Below are 16,973 nucleotides of genomic sequence, written 5' to 3'. Positions count from 1 at the left end.
TATCGGTGTTGTATCTACATTAAGTTTGTTCTAATGGAAGTGTGACTACTAATGACTCATGACTAGTCTTAAGATTTTGGCCGCAAGGGAGGAACATGGGTTCAAACAGGGTGTGTTGGAGGAATCTAAGTCTCAGATACCTAAACACCTGGCCACTTCAATCCAAATTTCAGTGAGAAAACCAGATGTCTGGCATCATGGCAAATGAAAATGATACCCTTTGTAATCCCATTCATTCGTGTATGGATGTACGTATGTCTCTTTAGTAGACATTATAGCTGAAATTTGTGTGAACACTATAATCGGGGAACAATTTGTAGCAAATTCAGTATTTGGGATCCTGTGGGTTGTTGCGGTGTGAAAGGTGCCAGTTTTGAAGCCCACCCACTTTGGTGACCCTTGCTATTCTATGAAAATATTGTGGGTTTTGCAGATGCATCTTAGAAATGGAAAAAGTTGGGCCTAGCTACTCACTCAGAGATGTTAGATATTACTGACAGGCAGTAATGGCGGCAGTAAACCAAAGGGGTTTCGTTGTGAACACGAGCTTGGTTGATAAACTTGCTGTTATTCCAGTTTATAGCATAGTGGGCCAAGTTGAGGCTTTCTGCAAGACAGACAGACAGTCAGTCATTCGAATGCTAGATTAAACGGTGAGTTTGATTGATTGCTTTTCTTTTTTCCTAACAGACCTGTCTTTGGATTCCGGGCAGAATGAAGGTAGTGGATGATCTGAAACGCTCAAATTCTTCCGAGGCAGCAGGTAATACAATGAAGGAAAAAAAAATACACACTGCAAAAGGCTTTTATTTTATAGGCACCACTGCAAAATGAGGAATCACTTCAAACCATATCAAATAGAAAATAATAATAATTTATTTTAACTTCATTTTACTTACTGTTTATAACTAACCATGGTTCTCTGAATTTGCTCGCAAGAGTCTGTCCCTTCGAAGCTACAAAGCAAAGGTTTACTACAGTGAGCACTTAAAATTCCACAAACTGTCTCCATCCACAACTTTCCTGTACATGCAAAGTCCTCCAACGGGTTGCAGTATCTGCAAACATGCTTTAAACTTCCACGAAGCTGCGTTATAGTTTGCCTTCTGTTAAAAACCTTTACACTCTCTTGGGAACTTTAACCAGAAGAAGAATGTTTAAATGCATATCCCAATTCTAAACAAACAAACACTGCTGGTTTGGTTATGTGTAGTATACATCGTGAACCACAGAGTTTGGTGGTTTTTGGAGCTGAAGCTTTGACCTAAATAATAATGTTAAACGGTCACTCACATGAAACACATTCAGCAAAGTAACATTATAAAGTAGGGTTCCATTAAAAATACATACTGGCAGTCGTATCTGAGTTTTTGGCAGGAAAAAAAAAAGTTGTGTTTAACTTTTGTATATGAATATAGCGTGTAAACAAATTATTCTGTGAAGGTATGCTTAATAAAAGATCTTTTTGAAATTTAAAAACTTCATGTAAAAGGTAACGAGTATAAAAAGTACCATTGCTATTTGAAAAAAAGCTCTGTGTTTTGTTAATATTGCCTTCCAAGACAGTTAGTTAAGGGTAGTTTCTGTCTGCTTAAAATAGAGCTAAGACACCCAGAGTGGGCAGGGCTCGCTGATTTCGACTATAAACATGATGACGCTATTTATCTTATATACAAAAGCTTGCCGCATTGAACGAGGCAGGAATTGCTACCTCAACGGTAGTGTTCTCTCTTATGTACATAACGCAGAAGTGAAAATTATACAGTAGTCACTGATAGGAATGAATTGTACACTCTAGTGCCATCTGGAGATTTCGTGCCGTGGGTTAAGAGTTCTTGGATCGTCATCCAGTTATCAAATATCTTTTTATTCCTCTTCTTCATCATCTTTTTGTGGCTGAGTTCCAGGATGTTCATCTCCTTCCTGTCGTCGGCCCCTTGCTGCTCCTTCAGGCAGTCGAGCCGGCTCTGCATCATGAACTCGCGCCTCCGCCTCTGCTCCTTGGCCTTCACCACGTGCTGCTTCCTCTCCTCCTTGCTCCAGTACCGCCCCATCTTCAGCTCGCTCACCGCATCGTCGTCCGTGGTCATGCCGCTGCGCTCCTCGCGGATCTTGAGCGCGCGCTCCCGCAGCAGGCGATCCCGCACCGGCCGCTTGGTGATGTAGCGCGTCCCGTCGCTCCGGATCTTCACTTTCCACTCCATTCTCGGCTCCGACTGGTTGGCAGAGTTCAGGTCCTTGCACATGCTCACCAGGCTCATCTGGCTTTGCGCGTACTCCACGGCCGACTTCTGCTGGATCAGCTGCATGTAGCTCTGGTAGTGCTGCGCGTGCGCCGGGATGTGGGCGTGTTTGTAGGGGGAGTGCGGGAAGGGCGACAGGTACGAGCCACCGCCCAGCTTCTGGCTGGGGGTGGGGCTCCCGCTGCCGTCGCTGGGTTTCCTCTCCTTGCCCTCCAGGGCCTGGCTGGGGTCCAGCTCTTCAGGGGAAGGGCTGTAGTCCGGGGAGCCCACTTCGGGATCTTCCGTGATGGAGAGCAGATTCTTTGGGGACGGCCCGTACGCCTCGGTGGTCCCCGCGGCGCCGTCGCCGCCAGGACCGCCGACACCCTCGGCCGCTCTCCTCAGGGAGTTGTCGGGGGACATCTCCAAGGTGAGCGGGGTGCTCCGGCAGCTCTCGCCGGTGTTGTAGGCGCTCGAGCTGTCTTTGTCGGACTTCTCGGGGAGCTCGGTGATGTCCGAGAGCTCGCGCCTGCGCACGTCGACGCTGGTGTTGTAGTTGCGGAAGCCGCTGTTGTGCAGCATCCAGGGCTCGCGGTACTGCTCCTTGAGCTGCTGCATCTTGTGCGCGCGCACGATGCTGAGGCACTCCAGCTCGATGCTGCGCAGCTCCTCGTTGAGCAGCTCCAGCTCCTTGTCCACGCTCTCCGGGTCGCTCTTGCTGGCGTCCAGGGGGCTGCCCGGGTAGTACAGGCCGTAGGGGCTGGCACTCTTCACCTGGCACTTGAGCTCCAGCAGCTCGCGGAAGCGCTCGCACTCGTCCACCGGGATGCCCAGGTAGTCCGCGTCGGCGCAGTCGGCCGAGATGAAGGACTCGTTGCTGAAGGGCAGGTCGCCGCTGCCCAGGGTGTCCTGGCTGCACGTGAGCTTCCTCTGCCCGGCCAGCGGCGGGGAGGCCGCGGGGGCGTCGTCGCCGTTGTTCTCCTGCTCTGAGCTCTCGTCGTTGCGCGTGCTCTCGTCCGTCCGGCCCACGCCGCTGTCCTTCTCGTGCTGGTTGGACAGGATGGTGGCCGTGTCTGTGGTTCCCCCGTCTTCCTCGTGCTTCTTCTACACGACAGAAAACAAGAACACACGGGCACAGTGAGGGACGCCGGAGGTGCAGTTCCCAGGTGTGCCTCTTCCTGTAGGAGGAGGGCCTGGGAATTAGCTACGGGTTAACTACCCGGTCAGCCTGACCGGGGGGAGCCACTTAACCTCCTTCTCGGCCTCAGTTTCCGCACCTGGGAAAGGAGGACGATAGTCACCTTACCTCTCCGAATGATTCCAGACATTCGAGGACCCCTGTGCACGCACGGGAAGCAGGAGGCACAGACGACGTCCTTTTAGCTCCTAAGGCCCTCGATTAGTAGTTTAGTTAGTTAGTTAGGGTATCTCTGACAATGGTGGTGTTATAGAAGGGACGGAAAGGGTGCCAAGCAGCTCAGGTTAACCAGAGGGAATTGCTTTGCTTTTGAAAACATGACTTTTTGTTTCTCTGATCTAGCAATACATTAATGCCGGCACATGGGGTTTGCTTTCGAAACGAGTATCAGAAGGTCAGGGGTACCCGGGCATGACTGCTTTTGCTTTGTAAGCCACACAGCTCTCTCGTGGTCAGGGAAACTATGGGCTTGCCTTTCACTCGGGCGAACAGAAAAGCAGTTAGTTACTTTCCTGGCCGTCTTCGCGGCGGCAGGCAGCCGGGTTGCTCAGGGTCTCCGGCATCCCGAGGGAGACGCGGGGGCGGGGTTTCCGCGCGGCGGGAGGGGCGGAGGGGCGGGCGGGGCGGTACCTGCTGCAGCGCGCCGGCCGTGAACCGCATGGCCTGCTGGTGCTGCTCCTCCAGCATGTCCATGTGCAGGTCGTCCAGAAAGTCGTTTCTGTCGTCGTCCATCCAGCCCTCGTCCAGCTGGGGAGAGGCAGCCGCCCACACATGCTTCAGCTGAGGCTCCTTTCGCGTTCATTTTATTTACTTATTTATTTTTAAGAAAGGACAGTGACCCTGGGGAGACATACCTCTGGGGCCCCCTCCAGGAGTCATCGAAATGCAGGCTGCCTGTCGTTTTGCTCTACGACACGACAGACAACTCCCCCATCCTCACGGTGCAGACAGCTCCCACCCTACACGTCTGGGGGACGGGGCTGTGGTCTGCTGTTTCACTGCTGGAGGGTGAAACGCTTTCCCCTAGGTTAGCCCCTTTCAGCGAAGGAGGCCACTGGGTACAGGGGCGGCGTCAAGGAGCCCTAGCCCCGCCTGCTCTTCTGCGTGACGGCCCACGCACAAGTTAGCAGGCCCCAAAGAGAAGGCACTTGCAGTACGGAAAAAGTTCTGACCAAAAAAAAAAAAAGGTAGCTCTACTACTAAGCTAGCCGTTTGTTAGTCTTGGGCAAGGCCTAAGCACTTTTATCTTCTCTCTCGTGCCCGTAAAAAAAGCAGACCACTCAGGGGTCTGACATCTACCACCCGTGGGCCAAATCTGGCCTGTGGCCTATTTTTGTTTGTTTAAAAACAGTGTAATTGGAACACAGCCAAGCCCCTTTGTTTACGTATTGTCTGCGGCTGCTTCTGCACTGCAACAGAGACCAAATACACAGCTCCCAAAGCCAATCAATCATACTTCTTCTTTGGCCCTCTAAGGAAGAGTCTGCTGACCAAAGTTTTTCCTTTTTTTTACAGTAAAAACTGTACTACGTGGCAGATGTACGTCACGATGATTTGATGTGCATATACATAGTGAAATAATTTCCAGTCAAGTAACTAACATATCTCACAGTTAGCTACTATTTTTTTGGTGATGAGAACACCTGAAGTTTATTAACTATAATCATCACACTGTACGTTCCTTAACGCTCTGCAGTTGTAAATGAGACCCACACAGATACTGGTCAGGTCCTGGGAAGTCAAACATGTTGACGGACATGACCCTGGCTGTGTTTGCCATGCCGTTATGTTCCCTCCTCTTTTCCTTCATTACGCTCCCTGCATTAACGAACGCGCGGGGCCCGCTGTGTAAATGCCAGGGTGGATGTCAGCACGCTTCTTAAAAGGTCAAAACGAGAAACAGATTGGAAGCCCGAGCAACTCAGATTACCTTTCCAGGGTACGGAGTACCTTCAAGTTCAGATTCGATACGTGGGCAGTGTCCTGCAGGGCCAGGGACTTCGCTACTGATTTTATAACTACAGACCCAGCTTCACGTGCCGGAAGCTGACTCACCTGGAGTTCGGGCCTTGCAATTAGCAAGGAAAAGTTCTTGTTGTCTTCACTGGTTAGAAGAGCCACGGCCTCTTCGCGGTTCTGTACCTCTATCCCGTTAATCTAAAAAGAAAAAGGTGGAGGGGTGGGCAAGTAGCGTGATTAAGTTGTGCAGAATCATCCTGCACTGTTGCAGGCCTGCATCTGTCACCCACTCACAGCTAGAACACAGAACTTCCAGGCAGCTGGAAAAGAATACACTGGTTTTCAGAAGGAAAGGCCTTGCTCAAACTGACGCAGTGTCTCTGGTCTACATGACGGCCTCCACGGGGGTAGTGCACAGGAGGAGGCTACGTGAACAGAAGTAGCTGGGACTCCAAAAGGCAGCCCTGAGAAAAATCACAGCGTTGTGAAGAGGGAAAACATCTAAGCAATTTAGTGACACATAATTAAATATACTCAGGCAGGAGTCTAAATGGAATATACTAAAGCATGACTACAGCTAATTTTCAGATAATACCAGAGAAAAAAGCAGCAGTGGGGGTTGTATGTGAACGTGCTGGAATGATGCAGAGTGTTCTCTGTTCCCAGTTTCACACTTCAATGTCTTAAGGTGGGACAGAAGGTCAAGCGGGAGGGAGTCTCTCACCATCACACGTGATCACTCTGGCAGGAGTTTGGCTTCCTGTCCTGGCACCTTCGAGCTCTGCTGGTCTGGAGGTCTCAGCTCCAGGGTACACAGCAATGGTCCCACTGAGCTGGAAGGGGAGCCTGCCCTCTGACTCTCTACGCCAGTGAAGGAACGGGCAGCAAAGGGGGTGATGGATCTTGGTCAACGAGGGGATGTGGGGTTGTCCGGGAGGCAGGGAGGGCCAGATGAGGAACTCAGTGCTTCCGTGGCCAATGGCAGATGCTAGTGGAAAAGTAGAGCCACTGAAAAGGCCTTTACTCCTGAGGGTTCAGCCCCGTCAGGAATGACAGTCTGGGCTGAAGTCAGGGCAAGTGTAAGAATAAGCAGTGGAAAAAGGAAATGAAAATTCCTTGCAGTGAGGTAGGCAGTGATGATAAGTATAAACACAGTGGATTTGAAATGAGAAGACAGGAATGAGCAGAGGTAGAAGCTAAGTCTTCTACCCATGAACCAAAGCCTCTCAATTTCTGTGAGATTAAAAAAGACTGTAATAGAATTACCATATGATCCAGCAGTGCCACTCTTGGGCATATATCCAGACAAAACTATAATTAACTCCAAAAGACACACACACCCCAATGTTCACTGTAGCACTGTTTGCTACAACAGCCAAGACATGGAAGCAACCTAAACGTCCATCAACAGATGAATGGATAAAGAAGGCATGCTACATACAGACAATGGAATATTACTCAGCCATCAAAAAGAAAGAATGAGACAATGCGTTTTCCAGCAACATGGATGCAACTAGAGATTATCATACTAAGTGAAGGAAGTCAGAAAGAGACAGACAACTATCTTATGATAGCACTCACATGTGGAACCTAAAATATGACACAAATAAACCTATTTATGAAGCAGAAACAGACTCACGGACACAGAGAACAGACTGGTGGTTGCCAAGGGGGACGAGGGCGGGAGAAGGTTGGATTGGGAGTCTGGGATTAGCAGAGGCAAACTGGCATATATAGAGAATGGATAAACAACAAGGTCCTACCGTGTGTAGCAGCAGGAACTATACCCAATCTCCTGTGATTAAACCGTAATGGAAAATAATAGAATGTATACACATGTATAACTGAGTCACTTTACAGCTGTAATTAACACAACATTGTAAATCAACTGTACTTCAATAAAAAATGTTACTTGTTAAAAAAAATAATTAAAGCTTAAATTAAAAGACAAAGGGAAAAAAAGACTGGTCTCATTTTGACTTGAAAGAGCAACAGGTATCCTTTACAGATAAGGAAACTACTCTTAAAAGCCATCACATATACTAGTTATATGCTGAGTCATGGAGTTTAAAAGATGGCTCAAACTTGAAATGATCGGTCCAAAATTAATCCTTCAGAGAAAGCTCAAATGAGCATTATTTTGGTTCACGAGAACTGTGGGCCTGATTTGGCCCACATGTGTTGTCTGTGGCCCAAAGAGAAGGGAAAGGAAAGGAGGTGAGCTGGCTCGTGCTGTAAAGCGCTGGGGCAGCTTTCCTGTTCAGGTGGGGCATGCATCCTCTCTCCAGTCTGTCTCACGCCTCACCACACCCTGTTGCCAGGTGTTTTCCATAGCTTGTACTTCAGCCATTACCTTCTCTGGCCTCACCACACACCTGATATTTGCGACCCCCTGTTTGTTAACTTCTGCATTTCCACCCCAAAGCTATTATGAGAACCAGTTTGCTCTTGAGTGATAAACACAGGAAGCTGACCTACCTGGATGATGCGGTCTCCTTCTCGGATGCGCCCATCCTTGGCCGCGATGCTGTTAGGGTCGATCTGAAACACATAAGCAGACATCTCAGCACTGAGTGGGTAACTGAAACACGCACGAAAATAAACAACAGCCCTTTCCAAAGTCTGCGTCTAACACATAATTGTGCTCATCCCTCTGTTTTCGTTTTGCACCGAAATAAACAAGACTTAGGGTCATGCAGAGGGAGACGAACAGGGACTGATCTGTTTCCAAGCCTTTTCCAGGCTGTGTTCCTGGATCCTTGCACGGCAGCCCCGCTACACAGCAGTGTGCACAGACCCTGGTGACCTGAGGGGATAAAGAGGCACAGCTGACTCCTGTTCCAATGCACAGGAATGAAAATCAAAAATGTGCTGTAGAACAGGTTAAAGGGTACCCTTCATCATGTGGGCTGGGCTAGCAACCAGAGCTTAATTATTTTACCAAATGTGTCTATTAAATTTTGGAAAGTAACTTTAAAAATGAAATATAATTGAGACAAGTGGGACTGAGTTTAGGAGAGACACCCCTGAAATGCAGTAATGATGGGCCAACTTAAGCTTGGTGGGTGAAGTATACCCAAAGGGATAATTATTAAGCCTAGCAGACACATCCCTTGATTCATCCCATGGGGATGGATTTTATTTCCTGACAAAATGGGGTTTCTGTGCTTGCAAAGAGGGCAGTGCGTGTGGTCAGGTATCCATCCTGAAATCAGTTGCTTTGCATTGTCTTCTCTGGGAAGATCAAGAGAGCTTCCATCTATGTACTTTGAAGTTACACTGAACTTACGTGAATTCAACTATACACACTGCACCGAAAGAAAAGAAAAAAGAGAAACAGACACAGAAATACTTTAAAAAGTGTAAATGATGCCCTCCCCCATCCCATTCAATGAACACGAGAAGGGAAATGTGAATCTGCTCTTCCCTCGGGGTTGAACACACAAAGCCATGTAAACGGCTCCATTTTATGGCCGATTTGCAGGCTTCTGAAGGGTAGTTTTGTCTTATGTGCCGACATTAGAACTTAACCCCTATGTAAAGATGTAACTCCATGGAGCGTGATAAAGGGGAGAAAGAAATCTGTCTGTGTCTTTCCAAAGACATCTCAATGAGCCAGAGTTAAGGTTGGTTAACACATAAAAGGCAAAAAAAAAAAAAAAAAAAAAAAAAAAAAAAAGAGACCAACTCTCTTGCTCTTGCTATGATAGTTATAAAAAATCAGCCTCGATACCTCACTTATGTAAATCCCAATGTCATCTTCATCGTCCGTCCGGTAGCATACTGTGAGGCCCAGCTTGTCCTGGCTGTTCATTCTGTAGAGATCCACTTCCTAGACAAAGAAAGGGCATTCCCTGTGAGACCGCGGCAGGCAGTGAGGGCTGGGAGGACGTCAAATGCTTTAAAAAAACATTTTGTTTAAATGATGAACTGGATTTCTTTGCATTCGACGTGGGCAGAGCAGTTAACTTACTAAACAAAAAAGTGATTACGGGCATGGGATCAATGCCCAGGGCATTTCTGACCTTTCGGTCAATATAAAGTCATTTTGAAAATAGTTATTTTATTGATCCCCCCAAAGAAAAATTACCCATATTTCACTCAGCGTCAAGACTTCTGGGGTCGGGCTTCTAAAAAGCATTCTTTCAACGTCTGCCACAAACAAGAATATTTCCAAACCCCAAACCATCCAGCCATTTCAGTACAAATGTTTCCAATGTGTTTGGTGAGATTATTTCCCGTTGTGTTCCGTTAATATGCACAGTAACAGAACTTGCAAACAGACTACACATAAATTGATCCAAGGAAGGAGGGTAACGTGATAGCACGCAATTAATGCTTTCCCCAACAGCTGTGATATTTACAGTCGAGAAATTAGTTTCCGCCGCTATTACAGCAAATTAAGTAAGATAAAAGCAAAGCGAGCCCAAACGCGAGACACAAGGGCACAGGGAACGCCACTGTATTTGCCAATTAACCTGCGCTTCGGAATGAAGTCAGAACTTTGAAAATTGTTGGACCCTTGGAGGAAGTGGCGTGGTTCTCTGAAAGCGTTCATGGGCCAAGTCTCCCTTTCCACCCGTCCTGCCAACCACCCACGCGAGACGCAGCAGCACGAAGGGCCAAGGGCTGCCTGATGATAACTTCTCAGGCAGAGGCCCCGGTCTGGTGTTTAGTGTTAGCTGCTTGCCAACCAGCAGGAGCTCTGAGGTGGGGTCTGTCTCTGGAAATATCTTCTCTCTCCTGGCTCTTCTTGGTGAGGGCACAGTTGTTTTTGTGTTCAAAGCTCAACACAGTTACACAGCAGATACTTACGGAACCCTCCCCTGGGTGCCCAATACTATAGATACTTTCGAGACAGAAGAACAGGAGGTGCAAAGGCCCTGGGGCCAGGAGGGCTGAAGCCCTGTGAACGAGGAAGAGAGAGGTGGGCTGAGCATAGCCAGGCAGTGGGGCCAACGGGCCAGCGTCGGGGAGCTCGGATTTGATTTCAACATCACGGGAAGCCTTGGAAAACTTTTAAGTGAAGACTGCCATGATCTGCTCGATATTTTCAGCAGGCTTTCCGGCTGTTGTGTAGAGTATAGCGTGGTGTTGAAGAGTTGAGGCTCGGAAGACAGGCAGACCTGTGTGCAGATCCCAACTCTAGCTCTTTCTAGCAGCTTCATCACGGGGTTTCATGGGCTTGTTACTATATCTAAGCCTGCTTCCTCACTAGCGCATGTCACCCTGCCGCTTGGACAGGGTGAAGAGTCACTGACACGAGTCTGCCGAGCTCTCAGCACAGTGACTGGCCCAGAGACAGTCCACAGAAAACCGCAGTACAATACGTGCAGACAGCTTCTTGCCTGAAGTCACAGCCGTTGTTTGCAGCTGAGTGCGTGTTTTTCTCACGCCCCCCAATAAGATAATTTTATTTTCTGAATATTGACATGTTAATTAATTCAATGACTTCCTCATTATAGCTTTAGCAACCTGGCATGCTTCCCTTAAATGAAATCCCATTAATTTCTGATAATTTAGTTGAGTTGGATGGAAATTTCTTTTCTCGTGTTTTGAGAAAAAGACTAAGCAATCAAAGAGGTAGCACGAGTTTAACCACGAGGGCGCATTCTTTCCAGGTACTTTGGAATAACCCATTTGCATACCACAAATATACTAGGCCCACATCATCCTCATGTTTCAAACGCATGCCCAAGTCTCTGTCTCAGGTTACACTTCATCTGGGTACAGGCAAAAGGGAAGACCTTCTCCGTTTCGGCGCTTCCTAAGAGGTAGTGTAAATCCGTGCAATTTCCTGATAACTCGTTTGGCTCCAGACGCACCACTGCAGCCCCACTGCTGCCACAGAGCCCTGGCTTCAAGGTGGAAGCCAGCTGGTTCTGGAACAAGTTCACGTGCAACCAAAGCAGAGAGAAGGATAACTGGAGAGGCTGTAAGAAGAAAACTTAGAAAGATAATAAACATTGTGATATGACTTTTACCAGAATAAAAATGATAATACAGGTGATAGTTTTCACTGAATGATTGGCCACCAAGGTGAATAGCTCTTAAGAAAGGTCAAAAGATACCAGAGCTCCACTGGGCTTCATTCTACTATGACTCAAAGTTTGCTTCAAGGTCACGGCGAGGTAGGTGCAGAAAATGAGGGCAGTGTTTAGAAATTTTATAGCACTTAGACACTGTCATGATCGCCAAGGATAGGATTAGCAGACTTGTCTCACTGACCACAGTGCAAGACTGCGTCAGGTACTATTGAGCTGAAGTGGCAAGGGGCGAACTATGGAGTCACTCATGGTAGAATCACGTATTGGGTCAGTGACATGTTAAAAATTAAACCAACCGGCTAACCTGGTCCCCCCGGTCTTTCACCACTGAGAGTCTGAGAAGCATGACTCTGTAATACACATGTAGAATTGAGGGCTCCGTTTAAGAACTCGGGAAAGTGAAAAGTCTGGAACTGATGTCTTGGGGAAAAAAACAGCATGATGTACTAGGAGTATTCAAGTAGGAAAAAGGAAGACTCATAAGGAATGTGATAGATGAAGGTCTGACACGTAAAAAAAGATTTCATGCATTTGGCCTAGTCCCCAAAATGTGTGCAGTCTGCTGTCTACAATCAATACGATTTCGATCAAAACCTAACTTGAAAAGCATTCCTACTCTATTTTTTGTCAATATTTTGACTGACAGAAACGTGAAGAACTACTATAACAAGAGACAACTTTCTTCGAACAAAACGGCAGGCTGGCATGGAAGATATCCTAAAACATTTGTTGCTTTAAAGTATTTTCACCTGAATCACTGATAATTAATCAAGAATAGTATCTTACATTCTTCCTTACTTAAACCGTTTTTATATGCTGCCATTAACCCCATATGTGGTTCGAAAATTAGTCATAGATTCCTCATAAATGCTGTTTGGACTTATGTTACAAACAACACATGTTGGTGAAACATGACATTTTTGCCTGGTAGAGAAGAGGTTCTGATTACCAGGTCTGTTTGCAGTCACTGATATTCTGAAAACAACGCTTCCTCACTATAGCAGAATGATATACAGCCCAGCACTGCACTGAGCCTTTAAATCCCACTGCAAATTTTCCCAGGACAGGCTGTCATGGGGACACTCACATTCTCACTTTGGATGGACTTGACTTAAAAACTGCAAATTTACGTCCTTGCTGTGGAGGAGAAGCCCAGGCCTGGCTCCAGCCTGAGGCATATGCTGTGTGTCAGGGCAGAGCATGGGAGGAGCCAACTCCAATCTGAAACACTCGCCTGAGGATGTCCAAGCCCCACGCCCCACCCCAATTCCAGCTGGCTGTGAAGCACAACTTTAGGACCTGATCCTTTAAACCAGACTCAAGAAGGGGAGTGCAATTCTACTTTAAGGGCAGTCCTCTAGGAGCCGCTTTCTATCTTGGAAATGGTCTGGTTCTAAAAAGGATGTGTGGTACTGGATAAACAGATGCTGGTAAAGCACATTTTCAGTAATAATAAAGCACAGGGGAACTTCCCTGGTGGCGCAGTGGTTAAGAATCCGCCTGCCAATGCAGGGGACACGGGTTCAAGCCCTGGTCTGGGAAGATCCCACATGCCGCGGAGCAACTAAGCCCGTGCGCCACAACTACTGAGCCTGTGCTCTAGCGTCCACAAGCCACAACCACTGAGCCCATGAGCCACAACCACTGAAGCCCGTGCTCCGCAACGAGAAGCCACAGCAATGAGAAGCCCACGCACCGCAATGAAGAGTAGCCTCTGCTCGTGGCAACTAGAGAAAGCCCGTGTGCAGCAACAAAGACCCAATGCAGCCAAAAGTAAATAAATAAATAAATTTATAAAACAAACAAGCAAACAAACAAAGCACAGGGTATTACTCTGGGGTTTACTCTAGGTATGTACTTGACAGTGATGTTAAGATAGCATCGGCTATAATATTTCCTTGTGTTATCTGGACCTTCTTGGGAACTCTAAACAGAAGTTGGAAAAGTGTCACTTACAAGCCACACGAGGGAAGAGACAAGACAGTGGAGTAGAAGGATGTGAGCTCGCCGCTTCTTACAAAAACATCCAAATCACAACTAACTGCTCAACAACCATGGACCAAAAAACCCCTGGAAGCTGCCAAAAAAAGATATACTACATCCAAAGACAAAGAAGCCACAACAAGATGGTAGGAGGGGTTGCAACTGCTATAAAGTCAAATCCCATACCCACCGGGGGGGGGGGGGGCAACTCACAAGCTGGAAAATAATTACACCACAGAAGTTCTCCCACAGGAGTGAAAATTCTGAGTCCTACGTCAGGCTCCTCAGCCTGGGGGTCTGGTTACAAGAGGAAGGAGGCCTCAGAGAGTCTGGCTTTGAAGGCCAGCAGGGTTTGATTGCAGGAATTCCACAGGACAGTAGGAAACAGAAACTCCACTCTTGGAGGGCACACACAGGGTCCTGTGTGTACTAGGAGCCAGGGAAAAAAGCAGTGACTTCATAAGACTCTGGGCAAGACCTACCTGCTAGTATTGGAGGGTCTCCTGCAGAGATGGGCATTGGCTGTGGCTCACTGAGGGTACAAAGACACTGGCGGCGGCAGTTCTGAGGAGTACTCATTGGCATGAGCCCTCCTGGAGGCTGCCATTTTCTTACCAAGTCCTGGCCCCACCCAACAGCCTGCAGGCTCCAGTGCTGGGATGCCTCAGGCTAAACAACCAGCAGGGCAGGAACACAGCCCCACCCATCAGCAGACAGCCTGCATAAAGTCTTCCTGAGCCTACAGCCCTCTAGGCACGCCCCTTGGCATGGCCCCACCCGCCAGAAGGACAAGACCCAGTTCCACCCACCAGTGGGCAGGAACCACTGCCTCCCACCGGGAAGCCTGCACAAGCCTCTCAGACAGCCTCCTCCCCCAGGGGGCAGACAGCGGAAGCAAGAAAAACTACAACCCTGCAGCCTGGAACAGAAACCGCAATCACAGAAAGTTAGACAAAATGAGATGGCAGAGGAATATGTCCCATATGAAGGAACAAGATAAAACCCCAGAAGAACAACTAAGTGAAGTGGAGATAGGCAATCTACCCGAAGAAGAATTTAGAGTAATGATAGTACAGATGATCGAAGATCTCAGAAAAAGAATGGAGGCACAGATCAAGAAGATGCAAGAAATGTTTAACAAAGACCTTGAAGAACTAAAGAACAAACAAACTGAGATGAACAATACAGTAACTGAAATGAAAAATACACTAGAAGGAACAAATAGCAGAATAACTGATGCAGAAGAACGGATAAGTGAACTGGAAGACAGAATGATGGAAATCACTGCCATGGAACAGAAGAAAGAAAAAAGAATGAAAAGAAATGAAGATAGTCTCAGAGACCTCTGGGACAACACTGAACACACCAACTTTCACATTACAGGGGTCCCGGAAGGAGGAGAGAGAGACAAAGAACCTGAGGAAATACTGGAAGCATTAATAGCTGAAAACTTCCCTAACATGGGAAAGGAAATAGTCACCCAAGTCCAGGAAGCACAGAGAGTCCCAGGCAGGATAAACCCAAGGAGCAGCACACCGAGACACATAGCAATCAAACTGACAAATTTAAGGACATAGAAAAAGACATTAAAAGCAACAAGGGAAAAGCAACAAATAACACACAAGGGAATTCCCATAAGGTTATCAGCTGATTTCTCAGCAGAAATTCTGCAGGCCAGAAGGGAGTGGCACGATATATTTAAAGTGATGAAAGGGAAGATGCGACAACCAAGAATACTCTGCCCATCAAGGCTCTCGTTCAGATTTGATGCAGAAATCATAAGCTTTACAGACAAGCAAAAAGCTAAGAGAATTCAGCACCACCAGACCAGCTTTGCAACAAATGCTAAAGCAACTTCCCTTGGTAGAAAAGTAAAGGCCACAACTAGCAACAAGAAAATTATGAATAGAAAAGCTCTTCAGTAAAGGCAAACGTACAGTAAAGGTAGGAAATCATCCACACACAAATATGATATCAAAACCAGCAATGGTGAGAAGAGGAGAGCACAAATGCAGGAGATTGGAAATGCATTTGAAATTAAAAGAAGAGCAATGTAAAGCAATCTTGTATATATATAGACTGCTGTATCAAAACCTCATGGAAACCACAAACTGAAAATCTACAATAGATACACACACACAAAAGACAAAGGAATCCAAACACAACACTAACGTTAGTCATCCAATCACAAGAGAACAAAAAGAGGAAGGGAAGAAAAGAGACCCCCAAAAACAAATCCAAAACAGTTAACAAAATGGCAATAGGAACATACATATTGATAATTACTTTAAACGTAAATGGATTAAATGCTCCAACCAAAGACACAGGCTCACTGAATGGATATAAAAACAAGACCTGTATATATGCTATCTACAAGAGACCCACTTCAGATCTAGGGACATGTACAGACTGAAAGTGCGGGGATGCTAAAAGGTATTCCATGCAAATGGAAATCCAAAGAAAGCTGGAGTAGCAATACTCATATCAGACAAAGTAGACTTTAAAAATAAAGACCGTTACAAGAGACAAAGAAGGACACGACACAATGATCAAGGGATCAATCCAAAAAGAAGATATAACAATTGTAACTATATATATATGCACCCAACGTAGGAGCACCTCAATATATAAGGGAAATACTAACAGCCATAAAAGGAGAAATCGAAAGTAACACAATCATAGTGGGGGACTTTAACAGCCCACTTTCACCAATGGACAGATCATCCAGACAGAAAATCAATAAGGAAACACAGGCCTTACATGACACATTAGACCGGGTGGACTTAATTGATATTTACAGAGCATTCCATCCAAAAGCAGCAGAATGCACATTCTCCACAAGTGCCCATGGAACATTCTCCAGGACTGATCACATGCTGGGCCAACAAAGCGAGCCTCAGTAAATTTAAGAAAACTGAAATCACATCAAGCATCTTTTCCGATGACAACACTATGAGACTAGAAATCAACTACAAGAAAAAAAACTGTAAAACACTCAAACACGTGGAGGCTAAACAACAATATGCTACTACACAACCACTGGATCCCTGAAGAGATCAAAGAGGAAATCAAAAAATACCTGGAGACAAATGAAAATGAAAGGACAATGATCCAAAACCTATGGAACGCAGAAAAAGCAATTCTGAGAGGGTACTTTATAGCAATACAATCTCACCTCAGCAAACAAGAAGAATCTCCAATAAACAACCTAACCTTACACCTAAAGCAACTAGAGAAAGAAGAACAAACAGAACCCAAAGTTCGTAGAAGGAAAGATATCATAAAGATCAGAGCACAAATAAATGAAATAGAGATGAGGAAAACAATAGCGAAGATAAATGAAACTAAAAGCTGGTTCTTTGAAAAGACAAACAAAATTGATAAACTTCTAGCCAGACTCATCAAGAAAAAAAACAGAGGGCTCAGATCAATAAAATTAGAAATGAAAAAGAAGTTACAACTGATACCCACCACAGAAATACAAAGGATCATAAGAGACTGCTACAAGCAACCATATGCCAATAAAATGGACAACTTGGAAAAAAGGGTCAAATTCTTAGAAAG

The 16,973-nt window shown here is 46.3% G+C and overlaps 1 protein-coding gene across 2 annotated transcripts in view; it reads right to left on the bottom strand.

The window, feature by feature from the left end:
• Window positions 1–789: 789 nt before the first annotated feature.
• PDZRN3 (PDZ domain containing ring finger 3) overlaps window positions 790–16,973 on the bottom strand; it is a 245,409-nt gene continuing 229,225 nt past the window's right edge. For both annotated transcript variants that reach the window (XM_057554987.1, XM_057554988.1), the window contains 5 exons: window positions 9,113–9,211; window positions 7,858–7,920; window positions 5,476–5,577; window positions 4,051–4,167; window positions 790–3,326 (listed from right to left, as the gene is read on the bottom strand). In XM_057554987.1, the coding sequence (XP_057410970.1) occupies window positions 1,758–3,326; window positions 4,051–4,167; window positions 5,476–5,577; window positions 7,858–7,920; window positions 9,113–9,211 (1,950 nt within the window). In that variant the 3' untranslated portion in view covers window positions 790–1,757. The remainder of the gene's footprint in view (window positions 3,327–4,050; window positions 4,168–5,475; window positions 5,578–7,857; window positions 7,921–9,112; window positions 9,212–16,973) is intronic.

Source organism: Balaenoptera acutorostrata, chromosome 10 (genome assembly GCF_949987535.1).
Source record: "Balaenoptera acutorostrata chromosome 10, mBalAcu1.1, whole genome shotgun sequence".
Lineage (NCBI taxonomy): Eukaryota > Metazoa > Chordata > Mammalia > Artiodactyla > Balaenopteridae > Balaenoptera > Balaenoptera acutorostrata.
The sequence above is the reverse complement of the archived record's forward strand: the minus strand, read 5'-3'. Positions and strand labels throughout refer to the sequence as shown.